This window comes from Gymnogyps californianus, chromosome 6, assembly GCF_018139145.2.
Source record: "Gymnogyps californianus isolate 813 chromosome 6, ASM1813914v2, whole genome shotgun sequence".
NCBI lineage: Eukaryota > Metazoa > Chordata > Aves > Accipitriformes > Cathartidae > Gymnogyps > Gymnogyps californianus.
In genome coordinates, this window is record NC_059476.1 from 6,541,566 (window position 1) to 6,566,419 (window position 24,854).

General features: G+C 39.1%; 1 protein-coding gene across 1 annotated transcript in view; it reads right to left on the reverse strand.

The window, feature by feature from the left end:
- Positions 1–24,854, reverse strand: part of PLPP4 (phospholipid phosphatase 4) — a 66,102-nt gene that overhangs the window by 41,073 nt on the left and 175 nt on the right. The window contains exon 2 of the mRNA XM_050899182.1: positions 3,153–3,261. Within this exon, the coding sequence (XP_050755139.1) occupies positions 3,153–3,261 (109 nt within the window). The remainder of the gene's footprint in view (positions 1–3,152; positions 3,262–24,854) is intronic.

The window sequence follows — 24,854 nt, forward strand, 5'->3', positions numbered from 1 at the left end:
CTACCTTTACTGAGGCTGAACAGTGCCTTACTTCTTAAACAGCCCCACTGAAATGAAAAACAGAAAGGACAGGCATGTTATGACAAAAGACGTGTGACTCTCTTTTTTATAATACAGATTAATCCCAGTCCTCATTTTATGCTTTTAGAATATCTGAGTAGGGAACAACATGAAAATGCACTATATTTGTTATTTTGGTAGTGCATCTTGGACCAGATTCCCCTCACTTGCATCTGCAAAATATTATTTAACTCGGTGAGCCATGCAGATTAAAACACAGTCTGGAGTATGCTCCCCTTTCTTAAATTTAGAAAGGCAGGCACAAGGTTTTGTGCAAAAAGATGTACCATTTCCACTTAAAACTCCCTTCTCCCTACAGTGTGTGTGAGATTCAAGTTAGGATGCCAGTGCCATGTTACTGCTCCAGAAATGTTCACTTCTCTCTGTCCTCAGCAATAATTTAATTTCTGCTTTCAGAGAAAAAGAGTGAAATAAAAAAAGGTTAAAGCAAAACCTAGAATTATTAGTGTCATTCTAAAACGTAAGGATTGCCACCAGGAAAGAAAAGAAGAAAGATATCTGCATTCCATTGTTGAAGAACGTGTAGAAATATAGCCAGGCTGACAGGCTTATAGTGGTGGTTTAAAGGAGTTAGAAATCTTTTGAACAAGCAGGAGCAGCAGAAAATATCAACAAAGAATAGAATTCAAGTGGCAGCTTGTTCCAAACCACTTCACAATCAATCTTTACAAATCTGGTAAAACTGCAGATTTCCTCATATTTCACAAGCATATGGATTTTTGAGAGAGATGAAGAACTATTCATGTTTGCAGTACATTGCTGTTCCTTACACAAGAGCATTAGCCGGAAGGTGTTTTTTATTCCGCGGCAAAATGCACATATAAAGAAAGTTTGGCTTGCTAAAGATTCCTTTTTCTTTATTTTGCAAAAAGATTCTGTATGGCTCATATCCATAACAGATTTGGCAACAGTCTAATGAGCAACACTCTCCTCAGATGCATCGCAGTAATGTTTTCTTTTCCAGCAGTGAAATATTCCAACATTGCCTTGCTTTTGTGAAACATGGACAAAATCTCTCTCATTCGTTATTCATCCTGGCAAGCTAGAGATATCCTAAATTTATAGGGACTCCCACATACTTCCATGCATTCAAGAGAAGTTGACAGTATCTTACACTTTCCAAGACAAGGAATATCCACTGATAGAAAGACAGAACAAGGCTCAGGTCTTTCCAGTCCTTGTGGCTTGCTTGCTACCCATGCAGAAGTCAGCTTTGTCTAATTTGGATCTGGGTATTCACATTTCTCTCGAATTCAAATCTCTCAGCATATAAAATAATCCAGCAGTTCATAAAGTCTTAGAGATTGCTTTCTGGTAAGCCATAGCGATACGTTTCAATATCAGGGTACAACACTAGTGGCAAGAACTTCTTTACATAACGAAAGCTTGTGATCAATGCTAGAGTTGGATTTTTCCTCTTTTTAATTAAAGAAATAAGAAAAAAACATTTAGAAATTATCTACGTTTCTTGATTTAAGAAGCTGTTCACCAAGCTACTGAGATGTCAGTGGTCTGAGCCACAAAGAGAACACAGACTATACAAACGTTACTGACTCAGAGCTGCCTGGAAGTTCCACCCGCCATGAAGTATACCAAAAGCTGGCTCTGTGGACGTGGTTAACAGGGAAATGTACTACACTTATATCCCAGAATTGTGCTTCCCAGTGGCTACTGCCTAGAGAACAGAGGATGGACTAATGATTATCCCAAGTGGTTTCAAAAATAGTTTCACCACTGCAGCAAACCCCTGTACAATGATTCACTATTGGTTCTTGAACTCTTCAGTTATGAACACAGATCAGAGAAACCATGTAGCAAGGTAATGCTCAGCATAAGGAAAAATGGCAGAATTAAACTCAGTCTTTCCTAGCACAACAATTTAATGTTTGGTTTTGTGGAGGTTTTGTTTTTTTTTTTTTACACAGCTGTCTTCCGTTTCAGGAAGAACATATATTTTCACCTATCCAGGCTGAAAAAGTCCTTAATAGAGCTTCTTCTTAATGCAATATAAACAATATGTTGGTGAATTTAAAACCAGGCCTTCAGCATGTCTTAGAAGGCTGGCATATATTGTTGCCTCATAAATAGGAAGCACCTTCAAGTTGTTCCTTACTTAATTAAAAAGTTTCTGTAACTGAAGGCCTGATCCTTTAAAAAAACAACATAGAAGACAAATTACATAGCTGATTTGCATTTATTCTGAATTCAAGCCTTAATCTGAAAAGTAAAATCCTGGCTTCACTGAAGACACAGGAAAAGACGCTTTGACGTAAGAGTACTAGGATTTGACCTCATCTGCCATGCCCATTCCTGCAAAATCTCCACTTTGACAGATGAAGCCTTTGCAAAGCCTGACCTACTTGTTTTAATAGCCTGAACTATACTTGTAATTTCTTAGCATTTCTGCAGTGGTCTATCTTACTGCACTCTTGTATTGGTAGATTATTACGATTGTTAATCATTGCTAGTGAAGGTTATCAAAACCATGAGTTTTGATAACCAGACAAACCATCAAAATCAGACAGCTAGTCTGCATGTCAGCATGAGCTGTGCTGGGAGAGCCAGAATGGTGACAGCAGAGCAGCTCTATGATATATTTAGGACGCTTGTTGGCAGAAGCTAAAACAAAGGTTTTGTCTACATGGGGGAAAAAAAAAAGTATTTAGAGGCAAATATCTCAGTGGCTAACATGCCTAAAACAAATAGGATTTCAAAATTTAAGCACTTAACGTAATAAGAGCATGACAAAGTTTTGTCAGGTCACCCAACCAGCTAATTCAAAAAGCTTCTCTAATTATTTCTCTAGTCAACTAGCTAAGCTAAGTTAACACTAGCTTAAATCTTAAACTGTAAAATCAACATTCATAAATTCAGTCACCTGGTAATGCTGCTTTTTAGAAACTCCCCACAATATCCTACATTTTGCCATTTTGGACATCGCTGGTTTGGAAAACAATTGTCATTAGAACCAAAGGAACATCCTATACTTCTGAAAGATTTCCTATTGCTTATCAAACGAAACTGTACTTAGTTTACAGCCATCAAATGACCAATAAACCTTTAGTACTTACAAACATAAGACGCGTAGGTATGTTGTCTGATTGCACCAAAGGATTTTTATACAGCCAGATCTCTTCTGGCTGGATAACTCGCTGGAATGGATCCAAAAATTCTGTAAAACTGAAAATAATAAGTAAAGATACAATTTTTTCACAATTTGAAATGATGACCAAAAAACCCAGAAGAGTCCTGCTGATTTAAAACTTCCCCCAAGTTAATTATGGTATAGCATGCATGAATTATCCTTATAATACATTGCTATCCTACCTCACTGCTTTTTAGTAACACAACTTTCATAAATATACCCTTAGGAAAATGATTTTTAAAAGTCTATATTCTACAACTTTATAAAAGTTCCATAAACTTCACTGTGGAGAAAATTGTAATTTTATTTTTTGTGGGAAAAGTGTGCAAAGAATATTATGGGATTAGAAAAATCACATAGAAGATGTTTTACACTGAAGAAATTATATACCAGATATCGAATACAAAATGTGTCTTTCAAATGTCAAGATCCAGACTTTGAAGTATGAAAGTTGTATTTGCAGGATCACAAAGCAAGGAGAAAGAAGCAGTCCAGACAATTCCTTCTACTGATAGAAAGAACAGATAACTTTAGAGAATATCTCCAAAAGAGACTTACTCCTAAAACAGGATGGGCTTGTAGAAACACATTTTTTCTTTTTTCAGATTACCAGTACTTTGATTCGGCTGTCAAGCTTAAGAAGAATCTAACTCTACCAGAAATGTCTCATTCTACCAAAACCGACCGTTTTAATTTCATTCTCATGTCATTTAGCTCTCTTAAAAAACAACAAAACAAAATAAAACAACAAACCAAACAAACAAACAACCCCCCCCCCAGTTTTGTAATTATGTTATTTTGAAATGAAGAGCATAAAAATAAAATGTTGAGGTTACACCATTATATAGAAAGGAAATTATTTGTGCGAGTATCTTTTGTCCAGCACTGAAAGAGGAAGCAGGAATTGTGATCTTTGACTGTAGTAAGAAGTTTCAAAAGCTTTTTAGGACTCCATAAATTGTCTCTCTTCATTTAAACCATACTCCTTTTTCCACACAGTCCTCCACTGTCCTTTAACTCTTCTTGGGAAGTTTTGTCTTTACTTTACATTACTCATTTCAGGGCTAGTTTACTAGGACTGAAAGAATGGCTGTTGAGAGAAGACACAGAGACCAGTTTTCTGCAGATTGGTCTTACCTAATAAGCCCATGGAGCCAGAACACAGAGGTGTAGTGGCCCAAAGCTTTTTATTACTGTAAATTTCCCAAACCCAAGGGCTTTAAACCCCTCCAAAACCAGGTTTTATACAAGTAATAAGTACAACAATTGAGTTTGTAAACAGAAAAAGCTCAAAGCAATTTGTAAAGCAGAGTAAAATTCAACCATACTTAGGTAACTCCCCCCTGTGAAGATGAGTCCTCAAATCTAGCCAGGTCAGCGATTTCCTAAAAAACAGCAAGCCTTATCCAGTCTTCTAAATCTTAGGAAAGCCTTGTTTTTATCCCTTCTGAGGCCTGACCAGCTGTTTTTCATTTTCTCACTGTAGTCTATGATCTCTGCATTAGCTACAGTCTCCCATGTCCCCAGCACAGACTACTACTGACCCCCTTTACCTGAGCACACTCAGACTCCCACTAGACAGAAGGTACAAAACTCTCTGTCTACTCCAAAGAGCCCAACCGACCTCTTTTTCCTAAAGGAAAACAACAAAATCTGAGGACCAAACAAGTCAAACACAGTCTTGTCACTTGTACCAATAGGCATGTTTCCCTTACTGACCTACATGGACAACGGGATTCTTCTGGAAACTTAAGGAGTCTGGTATTGCAAGGAGAATATTTACTATTATTCTCAGCTTCTTCAAATCCAGAGTCTGACCCTGCTCTCCAAAGAAGGTGCAAGGTGAATTTCAGAAGTGTCAAAACACTTTGTTTCAGTGTTTTCAAAATGAAAACTTAAATCTTTTTTAAGTTTAAAAAACAACGGCTTGCGCAAGACATGAAAGAGGGAAATATTTCTAAAGACGACCATTTCCAGGAAATAAAACCCCTCATATATGAAAAATTCATTTTACAATTTTTCTCTTCAACTCGAAAGATAAAGGTTGATTTCTAGACAATGCAAGCAACTTTGTTTCCAAATTTCAACTGACAGTCCTAAAGTATATTATTTTTATTTTCAATCTTCAAAGATATCGATGGCTGCTAGAAGCAATTAACTGCTGGTTGAAAGGGTTCAGTTGCCAAGTAAAGTCACAGGCCTGGGTATGACATCCAACGCGTGTCACCTGGGAGAGTTGAGTAGCAAAGTTCACAGCTTTACTGTCCAGGACTTAACATTTGTTATGAAGATGTATACAGGATCCATGGCCAGAACGTATTTCACCGCTGTCATCTAAACATAAATAAATAGAGAAGCACAGGCATGTCTGGGCATACAAGAAGTTAAAGAAGCCAGAGGAGTTTCAATGACTATGTCTTTCAGCCAGTCACATCTTTTCTGACATACTCCCTCAGGTATCTGCTGGTCTGACTGTTTTGAGGCAGTTCTCAAAGCACTGGGACTGATGGATACGCCAAGGAACGCCTTGAAGCAGAGAGACGTTCTTTGACATATCTCAGCCTTGAAGCATTTCTACTAACTGCAAAAAGCAAACAATACACAAACATTTCTGCTTCAAGGTGATCACAGTACATCCATGCACCAATGCACTTTTGGAAAACGTCACATTAGACCAGAGATTTAATTAATTTGTCATTAAGACATTTGATATGATGAGCAAATGCCAGCAGAGTTAAAGGTTTGGGGCTCTTCTTGTTCTTTTGTTTCCTGTCTCCTTGTAACATAAGAAAACTAAGATTAAAGTATAGTTGTTTAAATCTGAGGAATTAAACAAAAATCAAATTCATAGTTCTCACAGGAATCATACTATGACACTGCAAATATGTGCCAAGTCGTAAGATTTAATTCCTTTAAGAGCAAAATAACACATGTGCTAAAGAGATGAAACTATAATAAATAACATAAATAGTAACTGATTCCAATTGAGGACTGATTTTCTGATTAGTATATACTCACTATCTTTGTACTCTTCTAAAGAAAGATTCATTTCAACAAATCTATCAATGACAGTAATAATTATTATAATTATTATTTTATTTAATAACAGCAGTTTTGTATCCACTACATATTAAATCTGATTATGTATCCATTTCTTCCTCTGACTTGTGTTCTGAATGTCCTCCAAGAACAGTGTTTAAATATGCTGAAAAATTATGGAAAAAAAAAAAAAATTGCTGAAACCAGGTAAAATAATTTCAAAATCACTACTGAAGGAGAAAAAAAAATACATGTAGAAGGCAGCAGATCTTGTCCATGTGAACAATACAGAAATACAAAGTAAACAGCTAAAGGAAAGTGACTATGTAAAAAGAAATCACTTTTTTTTTTCATCTTCAGAAAGAGCTCAGCTGCTAATTAAATTTTTATGCCAAGACTCATAAGAGAACAATTCTCTTCTTTTTTTGAAGCATCACCGATGGGCAACTAGATAGGAGATTTCACTAGCTTGAAGGCAATTCCCTTTGTACTCTATTAAACAGTCATGAGGACATACTGGTTTCTAAGGTGCCTGACACTTAGTGATTTATGTTCCTTCGTCCTAACCAAAAGTACAGTCTGTTACTATTCATAAGCCAGCACAAGCTTGTTTAAATGACTAGGTGTTATTAGAAATTAATGTATACCTTGGATAAAGAAAACTGGTTTCTAGACATTTTCTATTATGGCTGAAAATACAAGCTCAATCCTATAATGTCCCCTGGTAGCAGGTGGGCAACTTAGGAAGCTTACTTTGTATTAGTACATGAAATTTTAGCATTAGCTTTTTGGCCTTACATTTTCTGCATGTTTACATATTCATCCAACATTTTTAACAGTTTAACAAGCAAGATTTTGAACACTTCAGCCTGATAACATATATTTAAGGCATAAAAGGACTTCCATTAACTTCAAGAGCCTTTAACTGTGACTTTCAAAGCAACCTAAGGGAAATGGGAGCCCTAATTCCACTAAAAACATCAGTGAGGAACAGGTGCTCATGTGCCTGAGGTTGCTTTGGATATCCCAACATTACTGCCTACAACACTACACTAAATAAAAATGTTGTTCTTTTCTGAGGACACAAGTACTTCCAGGTTACGTTAACTTCATTTCCATTTAACAGCATGTAGCCCTTTAAGATAATTTCTATGCAAGCACCATATCACAGACTGATGAAGGCAGAAGTACACAGTAGTTTCGTGATAATATGAACTCATAATGGTTTTTTTTTTTGTGAAACCAGTCACTGGTAGTGAATGAATCAAACATTGCATAAATATCCTCACAGTCTTTGACCTGTGCTTCCACCATGGTTTTCATCTCCCATAAGTAACAGCAGGGTATTTTTTAGCACCTCACCTTATTGTTTCAAACACTGCTTACAGTAGCTACCATTCCCTGGCATTCAGCAGCATGAAATCAAGAAGCAATGACATTCGGAAGTTGCTAAAATCAGAGAAAGAGCAATAAGCAGTACTGCATTGGCAAAGTTGGCAAGGTAGAAACCTTTAAATGTTAGAGTAGAAAAGTATGTCTCCAATCCAGCAACAAGAACAGGAATAGGATAGATGGGCCCAACATTAGGTCTGTATTGTTATGTCCTGTTAGAGCAAGATGGAAGCTACCAGCAATGAAATCATGGCTAGCATTTACCTTAGAAGCACCTACTAGCCTTACAAGGACTGCCACTGGCCAACAGCTCCATTTTCAGAGAGTAACAATATGAAATCACACAGGGGCTTTGGTCCTGGCAATCTTGAGGACTTAGATATCTGCTTCATCAGAAGAGTTCATAGCACATTGGAAGGTTAGAGATTGCTTCCTGGTTTTGAACATCAACTAAAGGATGTACAAGGGGGGGTGTGTTTGTTTGTTTGTTGGGGGGGGGGGGGGGGGGGGGGGGATGCCTTTTGCCTTGTCTCTTGCAGACAAGGCTTGTCCCAAGTAACAAGTGACAGTAACTAAGAGAGGACAGAGAAGTACATATGGCATGACAAAGTGCCAGAAGAGAATGAACATAAACTTGTGATAGTGATACTCAGTCTTTCATACCGGATACCTAATGACCAATCCTCCTCTTTTCTAAGCTTCATCTGTTGATAAGCAGATCTGATCCTAAAATGGCTTTGTATGCAATTCCTCATTGGAGCAAGTAAGAGGTAGCAGGTGTTCATGAACCTCTCTTATAAATTACCTCTGAGGGCTTGTGGAAAAAAAGTCTGGCTCTGACAACGATTCCCTGACTGCAGAACTCTGTGTGAGCAAACTCACCGCAGACCTCTCTCACAGAAACAGGTTAGCTGCGACTGTGCTATTGGAACTCCATTGTGCACTTTCTTACACGGATATTTCCTTGAGTATTCCCCAAACTAGGTCTCAAATCTAGTAGTAAAAGCTTTTATAGTGTACCTGCCATGTTAAATTGTGCAATCAGTTGTCCTGACACTAAAACTGCATAGCTGTGAGCAGCATCAGTGACGCTGAAGTTGGCAGGGCTCTGTATAGGTTGGCCTAATTACAGAGTATATACACAATACGTAACTCAGTGAGAGATTCTCACACAACAGATTTGCAGCCCCAACATTTTGAATGAAGACCCATAAAGTAGAACACATTATAGGGCACAACAGCAGTGGAGGTAAGAAAATTATATTCTGAAAGACAGAATTTGCTTTAGGGGTTTCCAACAAGTGACCTAGGCTAAACAGAAAGAGCCTAGTGTTTACACTGGCTGGGTACATTGCATTGAACACTGTTTATTCACATCGCCTTTGCTCACATTTGAATCCAAGACTTCAACTTATCCATTCTGAAACATACTAATAGTGGGAAAAGCATTCATGTCATGTTATTTGATACACCTGGAGAGAATAACTTATTCTCATGCCATGAGAAAATCTAGTCTTGTTTATTCCCTATAGGTAATATTAAGGAAAAGAATATAACTTTTTAGTGGTTATTTCAGGAACTCGCTGCAAAGACAAGGTATGAAAAGCTTGAAATGGTCCGTGGCTGGAATGCAAAATTAACAGAACTGAAGCAGACAGGATAGTGATGAGGTGAGATAAGAAACAATGCCTGTGGTTTATCACCGTCATTCTGCTCACCACAGAGTTGGAGGAGTGCAGTTTCTGAAATGCTGCTGTCTATGCGTACTGGCATGATGAGACAGCTTTGTGGTAGCTCAGAGGGTAGCATAAGGAAAGAGATCTGAGCCATTTAATTTCTAAAGTAATTTGGGAAATCCACAGTTCCTCAGCCATCAAGAAAGTAATTATGTACTGGGGTACAAAAAAATATGACCAAGGCCCAATTATTAATGATGAACTGCAATTACACCAAGGAAGAAGCTGACATGAATTAAAAATATAACTTCAATAATATAAACTCTAGTTTTGATAGAAAGAGAAACTTTCCCTATAGTTATGGCACAACACTGGCTATCAAGAGATTTGATATTTTCTGCCACTGTTTTACAAGGCAAGGCAGGACAATTCACTCCAGCACGAAGTGTCAAGATCAGTATCAAAGGAAGACTCCTAACGCTGTAGTTTGCTCATTAACTGGACTGGTAGTCACATAGGCCAAGTATGCACTGCTGACAAGCATTCAAGTAGGAAAGCAATAGCTTTAACTTCTCCATGGAAATCAAAAGTAAGGAATTAAATTCTAAAATATATTAGAATTTATATTGCAATAGATATTGATTGCATAAGAAGCATGTATATGAGAACAGAAATTAATGTTTTATTGGTTCTTCATAGGCTTTGATGGAAACGTGTTATTATAACCATCACCTTGTAACTGCACTCAAACCAATTCATTAAGTAATTTACATTCACACTAAGAGATACAGAAGCAGCTGTATCAATAAATTACCTCTACCTTTTTAACAGCTAAAACCTTTTCTTTCCCAATACAATGCCATGCAGTGTATACACCTACCACTTCCGATTAACAATCTATAATCCTAATATGGAGCTTTATTGGGTTTGAGTGTCCTGCAGGATACAGGGTAGTTAATATTCACCAGGAACACCCTACAAAGATAATTCAGAAGCTGTTTTTATTGCTACAGAAATGAGAAGATCTGACGCCTCTCTTCACTTGCAGTAACTTGTTTGTAGGCGCAAGTATTTACAAAGACTGAGAGGAGTACTGGCAGAAAGTAAATGGTAAGAAAAATGTTGCAAGAGGCTTCTTTCATTCAGTCCCTATTCAGTGCCCAGTACAGCTCTGGGAATAGTGCAAGTTGATAGCATTTTTTAAATTTCTGTATTTTTGAGAAGCTAGAAACAAAGCCTTCGTACCACTTCCTGATAACATTTGATATTCTAATCTGAATGTATACAGCTTTCCCCACTTTTAATTCTGTGGGTGCACTTTTACGTAGGAAGGAGCCAAAAGTCAATGGAATTAAATCCTGCGACTGAGAAGGACAAAGGGTGGGGGCAATATTTATTTTTTTTTTATTTAGTGTCACTGGCAAGTAGAGAACTGGTTCTCAAGGGTAGGTTTGGTTTCAAATGAGTCACTATCACTTGATGTAAAATATTTCTGAATATTTTAAATTAGCTAGCAATTGCAGTGTGACATTTAATTAGCACATATGCCCACATTAGCCCTTCAGATACATGAGAAATCATTTTGATTAAGAAGTGATTGAAAATAAATTCTGATGCATTTTTAAAAATATACATATTACCATGGTTGTCATATTTCCCAGATGTGCTGAAAGAGGAGAGTTTCCAGTATTTTTCTTCAATCTTACTAGCAGGTTTCCCAGATTTGCCTCATATATCCACTGATTTAACAGATATATATCGGGATATGACTCCTTCCAAAGATGAACGGCCACCCTCTTTACTCTCCTCCTTGCAGCCAGCATTGCACCCCAGTCAGGGTGAGCTATTATTACTGGGCCAACAAAGCCAACCATGATGCGAGACAGGTTCTTCAACCGGAATGTGTCTAACTAGATGATGGAGCCTGTGCCAGTCAGTGTCTCTGAATGATTATTGAGGCACTGGACCCTTCTCTGATATAGCATCTGGGGCTGTATTTATAAAGGCTTCATCAGCTGTGCCTGAGATTAGGCTGAAGTCTGCTACAGCACGTGACTTGAGCCACATGTACCCACACTGAATATACATACACACAGAAACAGGTTAAAACCAGAGCCAACCCCTCTGCTCAAATTTTCTCTTCCTTGTTTGGTCCAAATTCAAGAAACAATATGAATTAAATGAATCAGCACGGAGGCAACAGCTGGGGAGTCTGGGCTCAGTTAAAAGCTCAGATCTTGAACAAACAACAATATAGATTCACAACAGGAGTCCTGCAACTTATGAAATAATATATAAATGATATGTAAATGTTCTTAGAACACCTAATATGAAATAGTGAACCAGCAATCTTTTCACAATGTGGAAAAAAAGAGAATAGCCTGGAGTTTTAGAACCTAATGTTAGTTTCCTTAGTACCTAAATTATACCTCTACTGCTTTCTTAATCCCTGGCATTTGAACTCTCTCTGGGTAAACAATTTCCTTCCTGTGACATTATTTCAGTCATACTGAACCTAAGAGGAAAGGGAAAGGATTATCTGAGCATGCATGAACAGCACAAGAACAAGCAATTAACATAGCCAGCTAGTTGTTCTTATACGCCTAAAAGAATCCAAAAACTTCCAAACCATACATTCTCCTTACTCATGGGCTGAGCACTTTGAATGCAAGTAGCACTAAATATCACTGAGTATCATTATTGCCAGTATGAAGTGACTGAATCTAGAAAACTCCCATTCAATGGGAATAAAAATAGGTATCCAGGCATTAAACTACTTAACTAGCTTAGATACAACCTCTTCACCATCGTTTCTTCCTTACAGAAGTGGAATATTTGGAAATGAGCAAAGTGAAAGGAAGAAAAAGGGAACAGTTGGTCATGCTGCATTGCAGCTTTGAACAGAAGAGCAGGAGGCGAGAGTGGCTATACTGAAACAGGAAAAAACCACTGCAAAATGAGTCAAATTGACATATTTTGGCTTGTTTTACATTTTTAAAACTTTCTTTGACCTAATATTGAAAGTGATCTTTGCATCTTTTGCTTTCTGGTCAGCAGAATATAAAATAAACCATTCTGAAACAAAAACGTATTTGTTTTGGTACTTAGCTGCTCCTGCGGTGAAAAAGCAGTTCAGTTCTTGTGATCCCTGCTGACATAGAGCAGTGGTGCACTTCAAGCACAAGGCAAACAGGTCAGAGCTGCTACTTACTATGACAATGTACAATACTTAAGGCAATCCAGTAGAGCTGCACTACTGTAACAGAAATCAACGGTGGTAGTCTTACAGAAATAACAGATACCAACAAAGTGAAAACTATTGGCTACTGTTTTCATTGCAGTATCTCTCATTTTAGTTAATAAAAAGCATGATTTATGGTATTAATTGTTGCCTCTATGCTCTATTTTTATTAAATATACCCTATGATGTAAGCTATTTCACAAAAGCCATTTTAATGCGTGTATGTTTGGGGAGGAGGGAGTAGGGAGAAAGGAAATCATCAGTAAATGAACATTGATGTAGCCATTAGAACTTTCAAAGCTGGCAGTTGTACATTATTCTAAAATGAAAAACAGAATTCATATTATAGGCTTAAATCACCTAAGCATGTGTCTGAATAATGAACCAAACTACTTCTGATGTTTTTTAATGCTTGTTTTTATTACTTCTCGAACTGTTTTCAGCCAAACAACTCTCAACAGTTCCTTGGACAACTATCCTAGCTTCATAGCAATTTGATAGAGCTGAGTAGTCTGATAAAGTTTCTTCTGTTTTCATGCCTGCGTGCCACACTCCTAGTGGCTATAGGTTTGGACCTGAAATGAAAGTCAGAGGTTAAACTCACAAAGATGCTGAGTTTCTCTTAGTGACCAAAGCTTTCCCTCTCAGTTATTTCTGTCTCTCCATCACTCCTTCTCCGAAAGTCCCTTTGTAGCTCACCGTTACTTCAATGCTTCTCACTCCTGTCCTTCCTGCAATAGCTCTTTAAGATCTTGCTTGGAACAAGGTTGAATCAGTTCGAAGTGACAGCTTGGCCCTACCAGCTTATTCAGGAGCAATCTCTGAAACACATTAATATGTTCCTCCATGCTGCAGGATCTCATCTCCCTTCGGCCACTGCCCCCTCAGCCAATCTCTTCAAAAGCCGCATATCAAAAACCTATCACTTCTACACAAGAAATTTTCTTTCTCACTCACTCAGCTTTTCACCAGAACCTGAATTTTAATCATATCAACACGACTTGATAATTTGCTGCCAAGTTATTTTTAGTCTAGATTATGTTTATTACATGAATGTGTATGATTTGTATCCCATTCGCTATGCACCACTGTTCCTTTTAAACATATGATGGATAGACAGAGACATGGCCTTGAAAGAGGACCTGTATGGCCATGAAGCCTATCCCCACATGATGCTGTACCTGAGGGATACAGGCTGAATAAAAGTGAGGAGTAAGTAGTATCAAACAACTTGTCCACAACTAGAGCTAAGTGCCAAAACACATTCTCAGACCATTTTTTTGGACCAAAAACTCAGGAGCTGGTAAGGAAGTGACAGAGGGGAGAAATACTATGGCACAATCTAGAAGGCTCAATCAAGGGTTTCTTTATGTGAAATGAAAACATTAATTTTTGGTCAAGCAGGAATATATCATTTTAACCCAAACGGAAATGAAATATTTTGTTTGGGCATCCATTAAACTCATTTTAATAAAAAATGCATTTAAAAATGCAAATTTTAAAATAAAACATTTCAGTATTAATAAAGAGACACTTTTTTGGCCAAGTTATTTACTAAATGTAATACAAATTTACAAGTTATTATGTTCCAGTTTTTCCTTCACAGTTGCTGTATGCAATGACTTCATTATTCTCAGGGAAAAAGAGACCTGCCTAACGATATTCACAATCAAACCCAACTATATTAAAATCACTCAATCCAAAAACATTTGTGTGAATAACTACATGTTCCAGAGCATTAATAATGATTAAAAAAAAAAAAAGATACAGTAATGGGGAACAGGAACATCACTTTCAGCATTTTGTAGCACTCACTAAAGCCCAATAGCAATAGTTACACTCTTGTAAAGCACCTTGGACACTAGATGAATGAAATTATTAATGGCCTCTCTGCGGGCTATGAGAGTACACTCAGGCTATTAGATCTGTTCTCCCATTAGTGAAAATTGGCAGCTAATGAAAATATAACACTTGATATCAAATGATAGTCTCCTCTGTTGTTTTCGATTTGCAAGGCTTCACAACGCTTGGCAGGGTGCCACAGATCCTTCAAAGTTGAAACATTTCTGAGCTGACATTTACACCTCCATTATAAATTCTAAAGAAGTAGTAAATCCTTTCACTCAAAATAGAGTAAAATGTTGAACTGCAAGATTGCAGAGTGAAACATTTCACCTAATCTAGGATTTCATTTTCCCCACAATCTCGTCAATGCAGAATATTTAGAATGTGATATCTGGTGTGGCACTGCCCTCCAGCCAGAAAGGATCATCAGCTTCTGCTCAGTCTTTGCTGAAGTATTCTCCAAGTCATGTTGAATTGGTAACACCGTTTCCTTTTCTGCCCATCAACATGAGCCAAAAATCTCTTACAAGAAATTTTGCTTTAATGCCTTTCAACTTTTCTCCGCACACTGGGACGCTCTCAGGCAGTATAAACCTCAGTCCACTAAGTTGATTCGTGCCAGCTTACAAGGCCACCTAGTTTGTCTCCTCGCAGCCATGCAGCAACGCAAAACTTTACATAAAATACTCCCAAGATATGCTTTTTAAAATTTCCATTGGTGGAGATTCTACACGTGCCTCAGGCAATCTATGACAGCGTTCAAAATTCCTTATAATTAGGTTGTATTTCCCCACACTCAGCCTAAGTTTCCCTTGCTACAAGTTTAAAAATCTTTCCTTTCTGTACAATTCCCGAAGGACATGAAGAGCAGTTTGCATTCTTCATACATCTTTACGGCAGCTGCTTACATGTGAAGATTACTACCATGTCTCCTCAGACTTCTAGATTAAACAGCTCAATTATTTCTATCTTTTCTCAGAAAAGGTGTTTTCTATACTCCTCCTACCATCTTTCTCACTCCTCCCCAATTCTCTGAAATTCACCTGCATAAGTAATCTTAATCAGTCAGTCACTATGAAAACACCAGTTGTAAACCCTGTTACTCTAGCCTAGAGTAAAACAATTCCCACTTCTTGCATTTTATCTATATGCAATTTTAATTAAAATTCAGTGGTATTTTAACAAGGAAAATATTTAGCCATTTGGATAGTAAAAGCTAGAAGTGTTTTGTAATGCAGAGAAATAAACAAATACAATACACAGTGACTGTAGCAATCTGATTTACAACAAAGAAACATTCCTAATCTAGTTTTCTGCACAATCATATAGATCAGTCACAGAGTTTCTTGCACAGCAATGACTTGTGGTCCAATGATCACAAATTTACCATTTACAAGGCAAGGGAAAAACATGAATGGAAAGTACCTTAAAATCCATGTAGTTATGAAAAGCTTAGTTCAAGTGCCACCTCTGATGACAACTTTGTCTATTCTATGAAGACAATCTAATTGGATCATCTGTAAAGCAACTATTCTGATTCAGGAACCACTGAAGCTTTCCTTAATATTCAAGTGTAAGTCCCAGATGTTCACTAGTGGATCACAACCAATACTTCAACTAGGGACATATGTATTGTCTTTAGCTTTCTCTCTTTGTCCGCTAATCCTTGCCAATGTAGATGCAGCACTCAGACATCCCCTGTTCAGTATCAGTACAGTGCTTACTACAGAAAAAAGTTACAAGACACACTAAATGTAATCCTTAATCCACTTTTAGCATCAATAATTCTGCCAACTATCTCCAAGTACTTGCTTTTCAAAGCCACCAACAGATTAGGAGACTATAAAGATCTTGGTTTACTGTGCCAGGTACAAGTGCATTCTCAGTAATAAGACTGTACTTTTTATTAAAGTCTTTGCCATAAGAAACACAGTTGTGCCACAGCTTGACTGTGCTTAGATCAAAGTATAAAAATCAATTTTTTTAAAGAAAAATTTCCCTTACAGAAACCCTGTCAGTCTTAGTAGCATTCTCACTATAAAATGTCCTCAGTCAGGGCTAGGAGCAAATAAATACAAAGTGCCCAAGTCAGTGAGTAAATAGGATTCAACAAGAAGAGACACAAAGTCACCATTTACTCTTCAAAAGTCTGGAGCAGATGCTTTGGCATTTACAATAACATCCTTTTTTAGCATGTATTCAGCTGCGAGTTTGGCCATGGACATCAACTGTAAATCCCATCCTATTAACAGGACAATTAGAATTCCTGCCATTAAATCCCCCTTTTTCCCACCCTGGGACTCCGGGAAGACAAATGAAATAAACTTAGTTCCATGACCTAAAAGTATTGATACAACAGGCTATAAAACAGTCTATCTTTTGCACAGACCAAAGTGTGCACAAAAAGACAGGTACGCTTTCTTCTGAATAGCTGTTATCAAAGTTGGTAAAATCCTCCCCTAGTTTCAATAAATAAAATAAGAAAAGAATGAAAACAAGCTTCAGCTCAGTGGCATGCCAGGTACCAAGTGTCTCTGTTAGCTCGGTGATATTTCATGGATATTAGGACAGGCACACAGTCATTTTGTTGTGTGCTTCATATTACACTAGGTATAATAGGTATTTATGGCCTTTTGTTTTTACAGTAACCTCTCAAGGACGCAGAGCTGAGCAAAGTTAAAATTCGGGTTACTTTGTGATCCATCAGCTGCATTCAGCGAGTTACAGAAGCTCCACAGCATTCTAATTCTTCCATCACTTCAAAGGTCTAACAGACTCTGCTGAGCACTGGAACAAGTCTGTTGCTTGCCACTGGAGCTCAATATGCAACCTTTGATATATGTTCTCAGATCCTAAGCACCAGAGAAGCTAAGGTCTTTTTTATAGCAGTTAAGGGAAAGCCTTAACTGTTTATTAACCCTACTCAGTGAACTAGACTTCAACCTGGGCCATGAAACTAAATCTTTCCCTCATTTTAGTATCATCTAAATTACAGTTTACAATACAGTACCTATTTTTAAACAGGTTAGTAATCAAACATGTTGATGTTCTCGCTTCCTATTATCATCACTATTTGTGAAACTAACACTGAAAAAGCTCCAAGCATATTCAATGTTCATTGGGTTTGGCTACTGTCCACGTACCTCACGACAAAGAATTTATCAATTAAATGAAGAAAGGGTGAGAAAAAGAAGTATTACTCTCCCTTTCTTGATGAGAAATTAGGGTCCAGAGAAATGAAATCAAAGGCTTTTAAGATCAGAAGCCAAAAATCAGGTTCCAAACAAAGTCAGAATTATGGGATACTCAAATCAAGAATGTAGGACACAAAAAGACTAAGAAGCTCATATGGCCAAATACCTACTTCGCTTTGAAACACTCAGGTAGAGAGCCCAGGCTTAAAAGGTGCTATGAAATCTTGGTCCAACTGATTTGTGTAATTTGGCAGTGTTCGTGTCAGTATGAGAAAATAAATCTTAATGTCTCAGACTGGTGATTTCTTCTCAATACCAGTTTGCTTATATTACCTACAGATCTCCGACTGCTCGTGATTCTCTGCTCAGTCTATCCTCCAAAAATCCAGTAGATATGACAGAGAAAAGGCAAGCACAAACTGTGAGAAGAGCAAAGCGGAACTGCAGCATTGTGGAATTGCCTCAGCTAATTAATTTTCTGTCTGTGTTAACAAGACAATACATAGTATCATTTATGAAGGCAACATATGCAGAATATGCAGAAGATCACCACTCATGACAAAGAAAGCTACTTGAAAGCTTTCCACGCTACATCATTTCATGCATATTCACAACTTGATTAAAATCTTAATATTGTAAACTTGTAAGAAACCCAACATGCACAGAATCAGCTTTTATTTACTTAAACCAGAGTCTGAACATGGCGCACACACACACACAAGATGTCAGCATTAGTCAACACTGTACACTCACATGTGTGTAATATATACGTATGTTAGCCTGTAGATAAACATTTATTCCCAAGGGAGGCTGCTAATGAGACTGTGCTGTAGGGAAGATATCCAATTACTCTGAGTGACATTTATATTTTAATCACATCACACTCACTGAAGAGCTTGAGGTTTGATGAAGCAATCCTTGAAAGACTGTCTTTTTAATCAATTAGACAGCTCTAGAAACGTCAGTGATATGCTGTTGACAAGTCATTTGGCTAAATATACTACAACACATGCAAATTTTTCTGTCTTCCTACCAAGACAATGATGTGGTCTTCTAAAACTTCTGAAACAGATGAAAAAGTTTTCCTTGTAGGAGATACCTAAAACAGAACAACATGCATTTTGCTAAGAAACTAAGACATCCCTACTGGCAATTACAGGCTCACTCTGAGCTACCACTCAGTAAATTCTTTTTAGGACAGATGAAGAACATTGTTTTAAGGGCATCACTCCTGTGTAAAAATATCAGGCTTGCTCACAAATCTTTTTACAATTGCCTTAACTGAATAAAACCAAGTCAGTCAAAACAATTTGCTTTCATCAAGCATTCAGTAAGTGACAAATGCCACTGTCCATATGGAGCAGAAAGACTGGCCATGTTTAACATGTTTTAGCATTAATCGGGCATCTTAAGACTATGCTCAAGGTCATAGGAATAAGTACAAAATGAAGAAAACAGAGATTCAAGACCCTAATTCAATCATTCTTCAAATTAGTGTTTGATTTTTTCTATAAACAAAGTACATGCTCACCGTGGTTATCTTAAACAATAGACCATTTCTACTTCTGAGACCTTACCTGAAATATTTCACTTAAAAAAATCCAGTTCTGTACTCACAGATATTTCTTAATAAATAAAAAACTAAACAAACAAAAATATGAAGTGAGAATTGATTAAAGTCAAGGTTTAATTGAAAAATATTTGAAACTGCATAATGCAGTAACAATGTAACGGTCAAATTATAGCATGAGAATTTTCTTTGCCTAGTAAGTAGCAAACCACCTATGCTTATTAGGATCAGTTCAGCCCAGTCAAGAGGTGTGTGCTGGTTTTGGCTGGGACAGAGTTAATTTTCTTCTTAGTAGCTAGTATGGGGCTATGTTTTGGATTTGTGCTGGTTATGTTTTGGATTTGTGTTGATAATTCAGGGATGTTTTAGTTACTGCTGAGCAGTGCTTACACAGAGTCAAGGTCTTTTCTGCTCCTCACCCCACCCCACCAGCGAGCAGGCTGGGGGTGCACAAGGAGTTGGGAGGGGACACAGCCGGGACAGCTGACCCCAACTGACCCAAGGGATATTCCAGACCATAGGATGTCATGCTCAGCATATAAAGCTGGGGGAAGAAGAAGGAGGGAGGGACGTTCGGAGTTACGGCGTTTGTCTTCCCAAGTCACCGTTACGCGTGATGGAGCCCTGCTTTCCTGGAGAGGCTGAACCCCTGCCTGCCGATGGGAAGTGGTGAATGAATTCCTTGTTTTGCTTTGCTTGCGTGCACGGCTTTTGCTTTATCTATTAAACTGTCTTTATCTCAATCCACAAGTGTTCTCACTTTTACCCTTCCAATTCTCTCCCGCATCCCAATGCGGGGGGAGCAAGCAAGCAGCTGTGCGAGTTGCACAGCTGGGGCTAAACCATGACAGTCCTTTGTAGCACCCAACGTGGGTCTTGAACCCACGAGATAACGACAGATTTGATTGGAATGTGCTAGATTGAATTCATAGCTGTTATTGCTGTTTAGCTATTAATTGACAGGCTTCTGCACTCGCCATGGGGCTTGCTTGCCTCACTGTATATTAGAATCTAGTGCTCGTTAGTGGCTGCTTTTTGATTTCACTGCTTGCTGTACTGCTTATCATCTTACTCTGCTGTGCCTGGGAACATTTTGATAACAGCAATGGCGATGCGCCTGGGCTGGCAGATGGCCAGGGCATCGCTGCTGTTTCTGTGCTGCTGTACTGGACAGGGTGGAAATCCAGTGCGAACTCGAGTTGAAGGGCCTGTGACCTGTGGATGAGTCCACGTGGGAGCAGGACACCCGAAGCATCTGTGGCAGTGGGTAAGACCATGCCAGAGCACGTACATCTCGAAGCGTCTGTGGCCGTGGTTACGTCTGTGCCACAGCAGGTATACCTCTAAAGGGATTGTGGCCCAAGGATAAGTCCGCGCTGGAGAAGGTATACCTCGAAGCATCTGTGGCTGTGGATAAGTCCATGCTGCAGCAGGTACGCTTGAAGCATCAGTGGCTGCGCGTGAGGTCATGCTGGAGCACCTCAAAGCATGTGGCCATGGATAAGACCACAACAGAGCAGGTACACCCTGGAGGGACGCAGCATGGGTAGGCATGTTGGAGCAGGTTTACTTCTGAAGGGACTGTGGCTGTGGGTAAGTCTATGCAGCAGCAGGTATACCCCTGACGAGACTGTGGCTCATAGATAAGCTCCACTTCGAGCAGGTACAACCCTAAGAGACTGCAGTTTTGTGGATAAGTCCAAGCCGGAGCAGGGGCAAGGAGTTCATTGCAATGTTAAACCCTATGGTCTGGTCCAAAGGGACCAGGGGCGAGATTGTAATGGAAATACCTTTAAATTGTTGTACCACAGGATTTGAGTTGCATGTTATAGGAATTACTATAGCAGGAACCACCTGAACCAATGGAGGACGAGCCTTATAAGAAGCAGTGCAAGTACAGCAGTGACTCGACCTGAGCTGGCTCTGGTGCCCAATAACTCCAGGCAACACACCACCTCTCCTGTCCTGAGTGACCACCATAAGAGATGGAGCCCAAAGTCATGGACTAAATGAACTTAGTGGACATTTTGTGGACATTTTATGGGCATTTTATAGGGGTGGTCCATAGCCTAAGGGAATGATATCTGTGTATTATATCAAAGGATGGGAAGGGGGGGGGTGGTTAATGAGGTTGTATTGGATAGTGTGGGATCTGAGCATGACGTAAATGGCATGGAATAAGGGGTGGAGAATGTGCTGGTTTTGGCTGGGATGGAGTGAGTGAGCAGCTGTGCAGGGCTTAGTTGCCAGCTGGGGTTAAACCATGACAAGGTATAAGGCTAAATATATTGAGAACTAAAAAAGAATTTGTTAATGTTAAGGAACTGGGAAAAACTGTAGGGCAGAACAGAAATATTGCTATTCTCCTTACAGTTTATAACTTGTGGCTTGAGAGCTATTTTGCTGAAGGTACTCAAAGAACATCTATTTACCTTCCCAGTAAATTGTGCATCAAGCATGTTTCTGACTGCAACCAGTTGTTCTTGGGGTTTGGTTGGTTTTTTGTTGGTTTTTTTTTTTTAACTCCTGATTCTGAATTTCAGGCAGCAGTAGTTCTTCTAATAAATCTCTCCTAACTAATCCTTCCTTCAATAGTAGTAAATCCTGAGGGCTAAAATGCCCTTCAGCACAGATCTTTGTAAACACACAGAAGCTTGAGTTGCTTAATTTCAATACCTAAACTTATCTTTAATTGCTAAGTGAACACTTAGCAATTGCTAACAACACAACATCTAAAACTGAGTCAGTTGTTACCATTATCCTCACCAATTGTCTGTTGAATTCATCCAAACCAATATACAACCATCAAAAATGTGTATTACTTGGAATGGTGTACATTTGCATGACAGAAGAGAACTTAAATAACAAGTATAGATTTTTGCCTTTAGTGGAATGACTAAAGTTGATAATTATGGCAAGTGGGGGAAAAAAGGTTGCCAGTCTTAAGTATAGAAAATATGGCTGTTGTTGCTGTAAAATACATCCAAATTGGCAATACATTCAATTTCAGCAATGATCAACATAAGTTTTCACACCTCCATTTTTATGAAATGACATTTATCACCAAGCAAAAGTACAACATGGAATATGTACCTTTTTCTTTTGCATTTTATGGTACAAAATATGCCAGTATATTACTCTGAGTTATATTAATCAGTAGGTTGAAGATAAAAAGACATCTGGGAGGCACAGATGGTTCACAATTGGCAAATAACTATGGAACCATTATCTTCAAGGTCAGATTTCTAAGACTACAAAGGTTGGTAGTGACCCAAAGTCATCAACACCTTTTCAGAATGAACTAATTCTTTTCAGTCCAGTTCCTGGTGGACAAATATCTATGTCGCAGCTGGCATTCACAACAGAGATGATCTCAGACCTAGCCTCAACTCATTGATGTTAATGGCATTCCTTTCCAAGGGAGGTGGGAACCTTACAAGCCTTTTCATTCCTAGAAATAGCTTCTGCAGTAGAGCTTACATTACTGCGGCCCCAATTCCAGTCCCAGGGCTTCCAAATTCACCAGTAATTGGTCATACTTGAAGAGATATTTCAATGAACTCAACGCTCCATAAAAATCCTTGCCCTGGCTGCCTACAAGACCACAGAAAACACAGTATTTAAACTTCTGTAACACAAAAGTTCCAAAATATGAGTAGCTGCCTCTTTGGAAAAACTGAGAGAAATACTGAATACTATTTCAATAGCAAGAGATTACTCTGGTGTTAAGATTATCTGAATATAAAAGCCATTCTTCTGGTCTAGCTAGAGATTATATTTTTGCAGCAATTACAAACAAAGTGCAGTTCTTCATAAAACTAAACACCATCCATGATGTGAATTTAGAATACTACATGTTCGGTACTTTTAGAAGTCAATGAATTCTCCAAATGACCTCTTACAATGTCAGAATTATCCGCCAGAATTCCAAGAAGGAAGAAGCTGAGCTATGTGAAAATGTGAAAAGTGCTTGCGTAGTCACTTGCCATTTGGCATTATGGTGGCTCTACCAAAAGCATTTCCTTTAGCCACCCCTCAGCTGATTTTAGAACCACGGCATAAAGAATAGTGAAAAATCACAGAATGTTTTAGAAAGGGAATGAGGACAGAAGACAAGCATAACCTAGAGATTACTACTTATAATGGGGCATGATTTACATATCATGGTAATAAGCTATATGAAGAGGTCTCTTACTGGATAGCACAAGTGATGAATTACACATGCAATCATAATGAAGGGAAAGGTTCTGATGTAGCATCAGTTTCCAAGCTCTTTGCTCACCTTTGTAATTCCATATATTCCAGAAAAGAGTTCTGTTAAAAGAAACAGGTCTACTTTCAAAGAAAGATGAAACTGAACTGAAAGGTATCAAAGGTACCTTACAGGTTTTTGAAGGTATCAAAGTTTATCCTAAAAGGAAGAGGATGACACTTACCAAACATGCTACAAATAAAAAGATCTGCATCCATATTCAAGAGAAATGAGCACTGAGGAAAAACTCAAATACCAGTAAATTGGGCAAGTTATTCATTAACCGAGAGGTTCAGAAAGGAATCACATCAAAGCATTCCAGTATCACCAGCTGTAAGTCAGTATCACAGCTTAATAGATGCCCTATCCTATTACTGCCTGCACCTGTGCCCAACAGCATCCATCGTTAAGTAGACAAATAAGTAAACAGTAGCAAAATCTGATCTAGTTTCTGTGATACTTCTGAGAGATCACAAAGATTGAGAATACTCACCTTAAGCAACTGAAATGCAAACTTATATGAAGAGGGGAACTTTTCATTGTTCAAATGCATGGAGAACACAAACTGCCAGAAAGAAGAAACGGGTACAGCCCTGAAAAGGGGGAAGCCTGCCTGAAGTATACAGACCAAAATAATACCTAACTGCTTTCTCCTAAAGAAGCCAAAAAGAAAGCGTTCCTGCAGCGATAGCTGCACATCTTTCAGCAACCAGATTTTCATGACTTTCCTTCCTACATACCAGCGTGCAGATATGCCTCTCAAACCCAGCTACGATGCGTTACATCTCACGTTCAGCCTGAGGTCCTTCCTCAGCTCCAAGCACCAGCGCTGTAGCTCTCCCACTAAGGGTGCCTGCCCCAGAGCTCACTCACTGCGGGTTCCCACTGCTGCAAGCCAGCTGTTGAGGTGCATTTACAGCCTTGGCAGGTGAGACCTTACAGCAGAGACTAGAATCGTCCAACCGAAACCAGCAGCAGGTTTTTGGGTTCTTTTTGTTCGGTTGCTTTTTGCACACTTCTCTCACAAACTGTAGTTTCTCCGACAAAAATTTCCCGCGGGTCTTCGGCAAAAGCGCAGGGCAGAGGGGGCTCCCCGCGGCTCCTGCAACGGCTCACTCCGGGGAAAAATTCCCCCCCCTCTCGCACCCCGGACGGAGGAACGGCGGCAGCTCCCCCTCGCTCAGGGCTCCCGAGAGGGCCGGCGGCAGCCCGGGGGGGGGGGGGGCTCCCCCGCCGCGGGGCCCGCCTCGCCGCCAGAGCCCACCGGCGGGTGGCTCTCCGCCCGCGGCTGCGGGGCGGTTAACCGCCGCCAGCCCGCGCTGAGGGGCGGACAACCCCGCACCCCCACCCCACCCCGCACTCGGCGGTGAGGAAGGACTCGGGCGCCCGAGCGGCCCCGGGCGACGACGGAAAAGTTGA